This window comes from Semicossyphus pulcher, unplaced genomic scaffold (assembly GCF_022749685.1).
Source record: "Semicossyphus pulcher isolate SPU_LCO1_2020_fin unplaced genomic scaffold, fSemPul1.0.p SCAF_2, whole genome shotgun sequence".
Taxonomy (NCBI): domain Eukaryota; kingdom Metazoa; phylum Chordata; class Actinopteri; order Labriformes; family Labridae; genus Semicossyphus; species Semicossyphus pulcher.
In genome coordinates, this window is record NW_027211693.1 from 16,768,034 (window position 1) to 16,780,484 (window position 12,451).

The 12,451-nt window shown below is 43.6% G+C and overlaps 1 protein-coding gene across 1 annotated transcript in view; it reads right to left on the reverse strand.

Annotated features, from left to right (window-relative positions):
• The window catches only part of atp11c (ATPase phospholipid transporting 11C), a 41,575-nt gene extending 29,870 nt beyond the window's left edge, over positions 1 to 11,705 (reverse strand). Inside the window, exon 1 of the mRNA XM_069669449.1 lies at positions 11,221 to 11,705. Within this exon, the coding sequence (XP_069525550.1) occupies positions 11,221 to 11,247 (27 nt within the window). The 5' untranslated portion in view covers positions 11,248 to 11,705. The remainder of the gene's footprint in view (positions 1 to 11,220) is intronic.
• Between the last annotated feature and the right edge of the window lie 746 nt (positions 11,706 to 12,451).

A 12,451-nucleotide genomic window follows, 5' to 3' on the forward strand; every position in this document is an offset into this window, starting at 1 on the left:
CACACACACACACACAATTCAAGCAGTAAATTTGATTCTATATAAAATGAGGAAGTGCCATGCCCTGGGGGGCTACAGATAAGAAAAGAACTATTGAATGGCCATTGATTTATAGGACGATTCACTATTAAATATAATGAGGGTCAGAACATAGGGCCCACTTCATTTTGAAGCGGTTACGTGATCACAATGCTCATCTTTAAAACAGTGAGCTAAAGACCACACGAGAAATGCTCATGTAAGGAAAAAATAGAACCGAATGCATTATCTTTGCTTCAGTGTCAAAGGTCAAACAATACCATTCGATGCCAATGATGTTAGCAAGTAAAGCGAGAGTGGCCGCGGGTCGAGCGCGAGTATGTCAATACCAAACAGTCATCCTTGATGAAAGAGCATCAGCTCCCAAACGTGAATGTAGATCAATAAAGCAAACATCCAATGCTCAATTGAGCTAAGATGTAATTGCTCAGTCAGAAATAAACAGTGCATTAGAGAATTGAAACTTTACATTCAATCATGCTCTAAATTCAATCATGCATACATTGAGAAGTGAGCACAGGGTGGGACGGGGTCGGGGAAGGTGCTTCACTGGGAGCACGGAGATATAAGAGCGCATTCAGCTTCTGCCAAACTCCCAGTGATGACTCTGGTCTTATGACTCCGCGTCCTGTCACACCATCTCACTATTCAGTGACTATCGCGCTTTGTCACAGTCTGCATGCTGTTAGCTGAACAGACACGCGGTGACCAGAACATTACACGGCCTTTTAGGCGGTAGTACGATCCATCACAACAGCAACTTCCTGACAGGAACTACACGTTTTAAATTATCATTTTACATCATCTTTAAAGCCCTGCCTTTCGCCCGATGGCAGCTGGGATAGGCTCCAGCCCCAAACAACCCTGAACAGGATAAGTGCTACAGGAAATGGATGGACAGATGGACGGATGATCTTTAAAGCACAGTATGAAACTTCTCCTGCAAGGGGTCTCCATATAAAAACAACAACAAATGTTTGATGATGATTTAACGTAGCAAGGGATCATGGGAGCTGTTGTCATCATTATTAAATAACTACTGGTGCTGTTGATGAAACTCTATCTGACTTGACTGAGGCAGAAATCCTGTTCACGGGCGAGCTCAAGTATTAAATGTTAATTAGTTTAATACATCAGCTACCATCAACGTATTCTGACCTCCTTCCTCATTCTCTGATGCAGCTGGTGTTTCCCGTGTTTTCCTGGAAGACAGGCCACTCATAAAAGAGCCATCTCTTAGTTCTCCGGATTGCTCGGGTGTCACTTAAGTAGGGATGGGCGTTTTCAGTAATCTCAATATTTCAGTAATCTAATTACCTCATGAACGAATAATCGAGTACTCGCAGATTATACATTTTTTTTATGCTACGTCGGACACAGACCTCCCGGCCCAGAAATAGTAGGCTATATGCCTGTAAGAGAACATTAGTATCCAACACTTTCACATTAATGTAAATCAATAACCAACAATGGAAAGCAAGTGCAATGTCAAATGCATTTACTGAACAACCTTAACAGGCCCTTCAGTTAACGTTGTTGTAAATTCATCACAGCGGCAGCGCACTGTATGGACTTCTCTTCTGTGTTGCTTCACACGTAACTGTTTTTTCCGCTCTTGTAGCTGTTGTCCGGCGTGATGGTGGCATCAACAAACGCCATCAGCTCACCGAAGCCTTCTCCTTCCACAACCCCTAATGGGAGCAAATATCTTCAGTCACCATGTTCGTTATTAGCAGGCTAATCTTCTCCGCTCTGGTATCATCGCAACAACGTGTGCTAACAGGGCTAGCAAAAGATGTGATGCGAGACTGCCTGTTGTCTGTCTCCGCTGGCTTCTCCTCGTGCTTTAAGCGCGTGTGGTTAAGCATCAAACTAGTATTTCTATTATACAAGTTTAATCTTGCACAGCACGTTATCGTCGTCTTTTTTAATAAAGTAGTTCCAGACATCACTTCTCCTGGTCACGGCTGACATGGTGCATGTAAGCTCACTGAGTTAAACTACTTTAGTCGAGTAGTAGGTGCGCGAGTAGTGTAACATTACTCGACCTTACCTTTTTGGTTTGGTCACACATGTGAATCAAACACGCATTAAAAAGCACATCCAGTTTCCTTCTTCATTCACATGTCGCCTTATATGGTCTACAAGTCAAACAGAGAGCATATAATCAGTGGTTCTGGCTCTCAGGTCTGCTAAGTGTGTTTTAATGCTTCATTTATTTAGTTGTTTAGCTTTGTGTCAAGGTTTTAACTGAAGCATGGCTCTTGCAGTTTAAGTGTGCATCTTCAAACGAGGAGTGTTTGGTGTTCTGGCAAGCTTCTCTAAGCAAACAGCAGATAGAGATGAAGCCATGGTGCGTAGAGGAAAAATGGTGGTGACAGCACATGTGAAAATTAGACAGCGACTCATATTATCCTGATAGGTTGTGGTCAAACAAAATCAATGCCTTTACTCGTTCTTAAAAAAAGGCAAATTGAAAAAGGAAGCCACACAGATACAGCGGTTCAGCTTTGTTCTGATCGGTCGGGTCTTGTGGTTTTGTAGCTTAGATTCAGGGACAAAAAAAACCCACTAAGCTCATTCAGTAAGGAATGCAGGAGCTGTGCCATTAAGCTTCAGAAAAATCCACTAAGAAAATCTACTTAAACACATTTAATGAGGTGTGAGGAGAAGAGAGAGAGCGCTGGGGACCTACGCTTGTACCTCTTTATGTCCTGCACGTGTACTAATAACACTCTGCAGCACAGTGAGAACGACGCATCCGCTGTTCGGTCTGTGTTCCTGTTTGACCTCAGTATCCATTTCGTGTAAATCTCAGAGCAAAAAATGATCCAAGCCGCACACTTGTCTAATTACACATTCAGTTTTACACTGAGAAGAGTGAGGCTGCGTGTGAGAGCGCCTCAGTCCCTTATCATTTTCTACGACTTAACAACATCTGCTCCGAGTGCATCTTATCTGTGCTATCAGGTTTTATGATGTTGCTTTCAGCGTAAGTGGATTCACTACAGGTCAAGCTTATCTGCTGCTTAATGCAGCACCTATTAGCACTTATTCCTCCCACCACACAATACAGGAGAAAGCATAACAGGGGAAGCACTAAGAGTAGATATATGACATTGGAATAACTGGAGGCTTAAACACTTAAAATTGTAGTGGAAGAAGAGTAATGGAACAAAGGAATGCGAGAGCAAATGCTTAACCGCCGGTAAAGTGCTCGGAGAAATGTTGATGACAACAGTAAAAACAGCCTAACTGCGACATAAAGTTGCTTCTATGACAGGTCGAATAGCGCTGAGTGATGAATGTTTGAATGCGAGGGGAAAGATGCACGCGGTGAGTCAATGCTGTTAGTCACTGCAGTACTCTATCTGGCACTCGCCTCTTTTTTCAATCTCTCTGTCTTTTCCTGTCAGCCCACTTGCCTGTCCTCTTCTTCCAGCATGATCACTCCGTCTCACTAATTGTAACTCTCTCAGTTTTGATTACACATCCAAGTGCTCATTGCTTAGGCAGCAGAGAAATGTACAAAGGCTGGGTTATCTTTTGAGGAAAATATAGCACGGAGGCGCATTAACATCAAGGCAAAAGAATGAAAAGTTTGTCACTAAAGCGACTTTTAGAAGCGCTCACCTTTTGTTGCGTTTCCCCCGCAACAAACGAGTTCTTCATAAATCTATTTCACACACGCTAATTTGTCTAATTTCAGCACAAAGATGCTTTGTTTTATGCAAGTAATAGTCATTCAATCAATCTTTTCAAACATATTTTAATCACAGAAGAGCTCATTTTGTATTATTTACCTAGCTGACTCATTGTGAAATAATTTATACCATAAAAAAACGCATCTTTGTGTTAGAACAAGACTTTTTAATGTGTATTTTCCAGCGTTAGGCTCCTCTGTATCCATCGAAACGCCTCAGAATCAAGGAATATCATTTGCAGGTAAGTTTACATCATCAGCACCTGTTAAATCATTTTTGAGTTGGGGGTCTACAGAGTTTGTACCTACTTTAAGGATACCAAACCAAGTACAAGCAGAGCCATAAAACCACAGCGAACTATAACAGAAGTTACCTCCATCATTGGCTCACCAGCATTTGGCCTACACCACAGTCTACGGACCCCATATCCTCTCTCTCCCCTGTCCACGCTGTTTGCTCACGCTGATGAATGGCCCCACAGAGTAATAATAGTCCAACTTGAACTGAGGGCTGATCCTAAGGAGCTGTTGTGGATAGGCAAAGGCCCATTGTTCTACGAGCATCCCTGCAGCTGTAGGAGACACAGAGTGTACTGTACCATGGGCTGGTACTGGCCTACATTGCGCCGTGTCCCTCGACAATGGGGAGGAGGGGAAACTCATCTAGACCTCGCACTGGGAGCTGCTTCCTCAATCATTTGGTCGCCTCAAACAGCCGCAGATAGATGGTTTTCATACGAGGCCCATGGCCTACTGACAGCTTTTGAAAGGTGCAACATCTGAAAACACTTTGCGACAACAAATCGCGGGTGAGATGAAACCCCCTCAGCAGAAACTGGGGAACGAACTGCTCGTAGGTTTCTGCCTGAACACAACAAACTATGCAAATCACTGGCAGGAAACCTGTGAGCACTGGCTATTGTTTGGCACCAGAGAAGAGGGTTCAAAACTGCTTTGGAACACAAACACATGGCTGTAGACGTTATAACAGGAAATGTGTAAGCAAGTCACACGATGCTGACACGCCGTCTGTGGTCGTGCGTCTATCTGAGGCACGGTGTTCCTGAAACAGGACCTCACAGTCTAAATAGAAGACGAGGCTGCAGTCCAAACTTCACAAAACAAACCTGGGTTTTACATTCACTCTGCCGGGTTATTTTTTAACCGGTTTACAGTTTTAAAGCAGTCATTCACAGAGGCTCTGGTGTGGGTTTTGATTACATGTTATTCCACCTCCACTAGCTCAAACTTTGTCCCCTGAGTTTCCATCCTCCAGCTCAGTAAGTCCTCGAGCAAATGACAAAAGCGGAAAGGGGGTTCTTCTAGCGGAGACACTTTGTGTTTTAAGACGAGGAAAAGTGAAGACATTTCGAGCAGCAGCCTAGTCACACTTTAATCTATAATTAAAGAGAATTTAAAGTAGTGTGGCCATAAATGGAGTATGGTTTTTCCAGCCTATTGCACATACTCTCTGTTCTCTGCTTTAGCGTGCGTGTGTGCGACAAATCACCAGATTCAGCTACTTAGACGAAGGTGCTCGATCCAGCTGCTTTTTCTGTGTAATGTATGGGTTGTAACTTAACTAAACTGCACAACACTACAATGGCTTTTATCTGCTGGCAGAGAGCCATGCAATAACAAGAGAAAGGCATTTACAGTACATCCTAATGCTGACAAGCTTTAAAAGAAATCTCCATCTCAGCTTCAGCTCTACTGATGACATTATCTTTAATAATGTACCAAGCTACACTGGCTGTAATTGCTTTTCAATTAATTATCCAAAGACACTGCATAGGAGGCTAACGAGACTAATGACGAAAATCAATGTGGCTCTTTCCTGCGTTCGCTCAGAGGGGCATGGTTGATTTGGGTTTCCTCACCAAGCGTTTCCTTCAACTGAACTGTGACCACTTTTAAGAGACTCATTTTTCTCCCCGTGACGGAGCATCGCCGCCCGCCCGAGCCGGGAGTTCAGCGCGGTAGATAATAATTGTAGGGCTGTTGCTTAACCAAGGTGTTCATGCGAGCGTGTGTGGGAGGGGGTATGTTCGTTTGCCTTCCAGCACTCGTTAAAATCCTCGCGGGGACTTTGTGGTTCCTCTTCTCGGTTTCAGCGAGTACCCTGTCATTTCAGGTGACAATGAAAAACTGAGATGACGAGACATCACAGATGCTGCCGTTCCTCCTTCTCCCTGCGTGCTCAGACACACAGAGAGAGAGAGAGAGAGACATAGACACAGACCCAAAAAAAAAAAAGAAAACATCCCCCCACACATCTCAGCATTCCCTTCACATCTCACTGCGATGCTCTCTGGGTAATGCTAGAGCTGGAGCATGGCACAGAAAATCTCTGGATGAGCCTTTATACATATATGGATGATGAGGATGCATTTTGAGTGCCGCTAGCCTGGCGAGGATACGTGGGGTCAGGAAAGGGAGGAGCGATGTGCGGAGAATTCAAAATAAATGAAGCAACCTGAATTATTTAGAGGTACAAACTGAGAATTCAACCTAGCTTTTAAAGGGAAGTGGAAAATTGCCACAAAAAGCCATCCGCGGTCCCCTTGTATCCAAGCAGACCCGCCCACTCCAATGTTAACCACTGCAGGAAGCCTGAAAGAGCCTGTCCATTAGGTGGAGAGGGAGATGGAGAGGTGCAAAGAGGCTACAGGTCCACCCCCCTGGTTTCCCTCCAGCTTCTCGGGTTTGAGTCACGCAGGGCTTTCCGTACTTCCCCGCTATATTTCATCAGCCCGCTATCCCAAAGCCAGCCGTTTATTCCCTCACACTGCCTCCCCTCCCTCCCTCCCTCCCTCCTCACACTAAATATATTTATTATCCTGCTGTGTGTTGCAGATGAGCTCCTTTGGCTGGGTTTCCATTACTGGGCAGAATGCAGGAGACCAGACGGAGAGAGGGGAAGGAAGAGGAAGAAATCAGAGTAAGCAATTCTGTTCGCCAGCCTGTTCACGATACAAGACTAATGGCGGCAAAACTGAGCACAGCCCTAATCAATACGCATCTCTCCTAATCAAACAGGCCTGATAAATCAAAGGGCGCTGCATGCTTTGTGTGGTCAGTGGCCTTCAGATGTACTCTTAGCCTAATTACTCACCCAAAAGTGACAACTCTGTTCAAAGACGCGTGTATCCCATCAGGTAATAAACGCCCCTAATATGTTCCCACCAGGTGCTACAAGCTGATCACAGACGTGAGGAGTATATTAGGGATGCATGATGTTGGGTTTTTTTCTGATAACTGATATGCTGATATTTTCTTTTTGCCGATTTGGATACCGATAGGCACATGTTTTTTTCCACCTAATTGCAGAGAACATCAAGTCTCCCCTGTAGTGGAATGGGCCAAAAACTGCCTTAAAGCAGACATCTTGCACCCTTCTTCACGCTTGACGGAAGAGGCGTATAAAAGATAACATGTCTGATCACTCATGTTTCTGAGCGCACCTGAATGCAGCATCCCCCCCGAAACACGGCAGTGAGGGAGACATGCCCGGACTTGTTTACTGCACCTACTACAGAGACATCAGTGATCGCCGATGGACTGTTTTTATCGTGTGTGCTTCCATGAACATGTAAGTTAGTTTTGCACTGATGTTTATGTTATACTCTGTTAGCGTCGGCTTTGGCCGCGAGTGTATTTTCGGCGTGTTTGATGTCCGGTAAAAGGACGAGAATGTGAGCTAACTGTTAGCTAGTTAAGAGTTGTGAAAGTTGTTTAACTTCTATTCATTGGCTCGAGTTTCTGTGACTTTTTAATCTCTATCATATATTGTTGATAACTTTGCACAGGCAGTGCGCGCGCACACTTGCACCGCATTGTAGCATTACCTCAAACGTTTTTAGGGTTGTAGGGTTTTAGCGTTGTTTTATCGACGGAAAATATCAGCAGAAAAATGACATATCTGCCAATGCAGATATTTTCAAGCCATTATCTGCAGATACAGCTAACATGCCATTAATATCTTGCATAGAGAAGCAAGACTGACCTGAATGCAAAACAGAAAATACATTTGGAGCATCTCAAGCTAAGTAGACAATGCAGCAAAACCAAAATACAACAATAAAGAAACACAAGGTACATTTCATAACTCTGAGTGTATAATGCTGCAAATTACACTCATTACACAAATACTGCAGGTCAGATGGAAGTTTTGTACAGCAGGTAAAAACATCCTGTTTTATTGCAGAACAAAACACAAGCTTCCCCCTGGGAAAAGTGATACTCAATAAAGTCTCCAAAATACATTTAACCTTGTGTGTTTAGCAAAAGATGTCTGCACAAAACAACCTTAATGTGCAGGCGTGCGTGTGGATGTCAGCATTGTCTCCGTAAGAAAGTTTGTGTGTATATCCCAGAGCTGTGGGTGCTCTTCGCTGACCTAAGACACAAGTTTACAGAGCCCCGGTGCTTCCAAACGCATCTGACATGCAATCCTTCACACATAACAACATCTCCTGCCAGGGAAGGGCCTGCTTTGCTAGCGCCTGGGTCACAGTCAAGTAGAGGCACATCTGACACTGGCAGGCTTCAGTGCATCATTCAGCCGGCAGCAGGGTGGATAGAGCGAAGAGAGATGAAGAGGAGGGCAGAAGAGTAAGGGGGTAGCCCCGACTGAGATAGAGGCGCACCAGAGTAGCACTGCACTCTGAGCAGAGGCAGAAATATTTCACTACGCAGGCCTTAACTGGATTAGCATGACAGAGAGTAACAGGGAGAACCCCCACCTCTTCAGAATAAAATCCCACCTCAAAAGGTGTACTTCAAAGCTATATCATGCCACAAGAAAAGCATTCAAAGCATAAAAGGTGGCTGTTTTATGTTATGGAAATGAATTGTGTAAAAGCTGTGACACCACTAGATTCCTTATGAATTGAAATCCAAACAACAGCAAAGGCCTGTATGCTGGAATCCCCTCACCATGCTTTGATATAGTTAATGTTTGAAAATGCTACCGAGACAAAAGACATTACAATCTTTAAGCGGTCTACTGCTTGTGCCTAAGTAACCCCAAGAGGCTGCTATTAAAATGCAAGCCTACTTCTTGGCATACAATGCTAAATTAATCCAACCTTATGCTTGACACAGGAAAAGTATATTTAAATCATGAAAAGGACCTTAAAAGTACATTTTTGGGACTGCAAACAACTGAATAACATTTTGAAATAATATGCCAATTATTTCCTGATGGTATGATGTCAAATAATAAAATCCAAAGACACCTGCACAGTCTGGAAACTAATTGGACATGGGAAATGTTTGGTTTCGCCTTAAAAAGCAATTTAAAGATGAACTGATTATCAAAGTACTTGTTGTTTAATTCATCAAAAAAATGAAAACAATTTTTTTTTAAACACAAAGCACTTCCGTTGGTGTCAGTGTGACCATTTCCTGCCATTGTGCGCAGGATGAGAGCACCTGTGGAGCTCCCTGCACTGTGTGCAGGACTGGACCACTTCACTGCAGCTTTGGGTGTACTTCAATGGGAGCAGGGGGAGTATTCGCTCGAGAACTACAACAGAGTGAAAAAAAGAATGCAAAAGCTTCACATGTGCGATTTCATCGAGCTATGAGTAGGAGGAGGACGCCTAAAAAAGATACTGAGTGGTGCCGCCTGGGTGATGGTGTTTTCATGGGTCGGTGCTGTTCTCCATGCAGTCGAGGCAGGGGCTCCCACCATGAATACTATCACATTTCCGCCAGGCTCCACCTCTCAGAGATCATACTGCTGCCTTCAAGGGCTTGAACGAACATCAAAGGGAAGTGTGTGATTTTGCATTCCTGTCAGAGCATTACAACCTCTGGAGCTTCCCCCTCCGATGAAAAGCCAGCCCCACTCGTTCCCACAGCCATCTTTAATGATTTTGCAAAGACACTCACAGGGTTTAGTGGCACAGTGCACCATAGTGGGAGAGTCAAGTGAGACACATGGAGCCTCCTCTGTGCCTTTTGGCATGAGTAGGCATCCTCTTCCCCCTCCTCTCTATCTTTCTCCCCCTTATGATGCACATGTACCCCCCGTGGGCAAGGGGAGGGTGGTGTGAATCAGGAGGCAGGGAGCCAGAGCCTGAGATAACAGCACTGTGTGCATCAATGACAGTGTGGCTGGCTGCTCGGCACAAAATATTATTTACAGCTCACACTGAAGAGAAATTACAGCAGCAATCCTCTCCAGAAGCAGGAAAATCAGCTGACCTGGCAACACTTAGAGAGAGGCCAGGAGGAGGGTCAGGCACTATAATTATTATATTGCTTCCCCTTATTCACTGTCAGTATCTATACTGCTCACATAGCCTGTGGGGGATTCAGCCCACCGGTGACAACAGGTTACTGGTGCATAATAGGATGATAAAGGAGCAGTAAAGACAGTTTAGTATTTATAAACCTGGCCTTGCGGAGAGTTACTCTCTCAACTAGCCAGCTCATGAGTGATTAACGTATGAGGAAGGCAATGAAACCAATGGAGGGACTTTAAAAGGGTAAGCATTAAATTGACCAATCGTGAAATATGATGTCAAAGCAGTTCATGCTGGCAGGATACCAAATTGTTATATTAAACACATCCAGTTGCATATGAAGAAAAGCTAACACATGAGAGAGTGTCACACAATTAGAAACAACTATCATACATCCCGAGAACAGATGCAAAATTTATATTTTAAATTATTGATTATAGTTGTGGCCTTTAAAAAAGGCCTGGGAAAGACAATAATATCTGAGACAAGCAGAAAATCTTTACATTTTAGAACCTGTGATATATCTTTAGCTTTTTGGCTGATTGAAAAGCTGAAACAATCAATCAATAGACAAATTTGTGCTGATTGATTTCCTGTCGATCCACTAATCGACTAACCATGAAGGTTACACGGGGGTGACATATCGTTTAATGCATGTCTTTGTGCATTTAAATAGAGTGCATATTTTTAGCATTTGGGACCTACGAGTAAAGCAGCCCAGGTCCCTGGAGACAGGATGATGCTCTCTTAATTTAGCTTCAGTTCAAGGCTTTTTTACATAACATACAGATGATATGGTGTTCCCAGTGTACATTAGATAAAAGGGTTGCTAAGAAGGTGGGATTACATGGCGGAAAGCAAGCAAACAATCCCAGTATGTGACCTGAACGTGTAGTTTAACGACTCTTGAGTTTAGCTAACATCAGCTTGCATCTGTCGTGACTTCCTGCCTGTTTCAGGAACTTAACCAGCATTGAGCTAACAGGCTGACTAACGAGGTGAGACAACAGCTGCTTCGTGTTGTAGGGCAGGGGGGGTGTAACAGTTTGCTGGAAGCTCGGTAGTTTCTTATGAATTTCTCAGGAAAATAAAGGACAGTAAACTCCAGCTTACATTCTTTCTGGGCAGAAACACAGCTGTTAATAAAACGCTAGCAGAAGCAGCAGGATGTAATAAGCTAACAATGTTTGTGTATGTGTTGTGCTGATGCCATGACACACGTACCAGTCGGTTGAGAGTTCTCCGTAGCATCTTCTTGTTTCTCTTCTTTGATTTGGTGATACTAATGAACTCTTCTGATTCAACAGACGCCTCCGGGCTCTGCTTCTCCGGGGAATAACTTTACATGTATGTTAGTTAACCTGCTAGCTCCTTAGCTATCTACTCTCTACTCTAACGTTAGTTCTAGCTATATGAAAAGCCGCAGCGACGCTACATCGTTTCCATTTTGTTTGATTTCGGTATCTTCGCACCATTCGCATTCTCACCCCCCTGAATATTTTCCGCGTTGCGGTGTACTAGTCGCGCTTCCCTTTGCTCAAGGCTGAAACAGTCCCTGACATTTCGCTCTGTGCCCTGTTGCTTACACTCGTACAAATCATTTGTCGCGCTCAAGTCTACCTCCGCGGTGACTCGGAAACTGTCACAGACACGCTAAAAACTTCTCTTATCTCTTGTAATCCCTTCGCCCAGGTCGCCTCACCTCCCTGTCAAACAATTTTTACTCCAGCAGCAGCAGCAGCAACCCGCAGCAACCCACAAACGTTCCCACGTTCACAAGCTCCACCCGGCGAAGGTGCGGCGACTTTCGCTCCCACACGGAATTCTGGGAAATGTGGTCCTCATTCAAACTACAGTCTTTCCTATTTTCTTGCATGTTCCGTAAAGGGGATTATCATGCCAGAGGTGGCAGTTTTTGATTGCACTTGAAGCATAATTAAGCAGTGAGTAGAAGCCTCATATAAATATATTCTGTCGATTGACAATGATGCGGAGAGGATTTTCTACAGTTACAGCTCCTTTATAATACAACTATGGCTAATAAGCTGTTGGTCGATATACAAATATCTAAGTACAACCCTTAGATGCAGCTGTTACTAAAAGAAAACATATATAACAAGTATCGTTTTATAAATAACTTAGGCCTATGTAAAGAACAAAAAAGAAGTTGGTATGCAATTTATATAATTATATGTTACAAATATGACGGGAAATATTCCTCAACATTAACATTAACTGCAGCAAATTCAAGAAATGATACGTCTGAAAAGCCTCCTGCACATATGCTAACATGAAGTGGTTAAGACTACATGTTTTGTTTTTTTCAGGTCAAGTTGGAGTAGAGGCTGTTAAGCAAGTGGAATTACCTTAACTGACTCACTCAAGACTAAAAAAAATGACAAATCAAATGAGGTAAGTTCTGGAGTCTGAAATGTCTGCATTTTCATTTTATTTG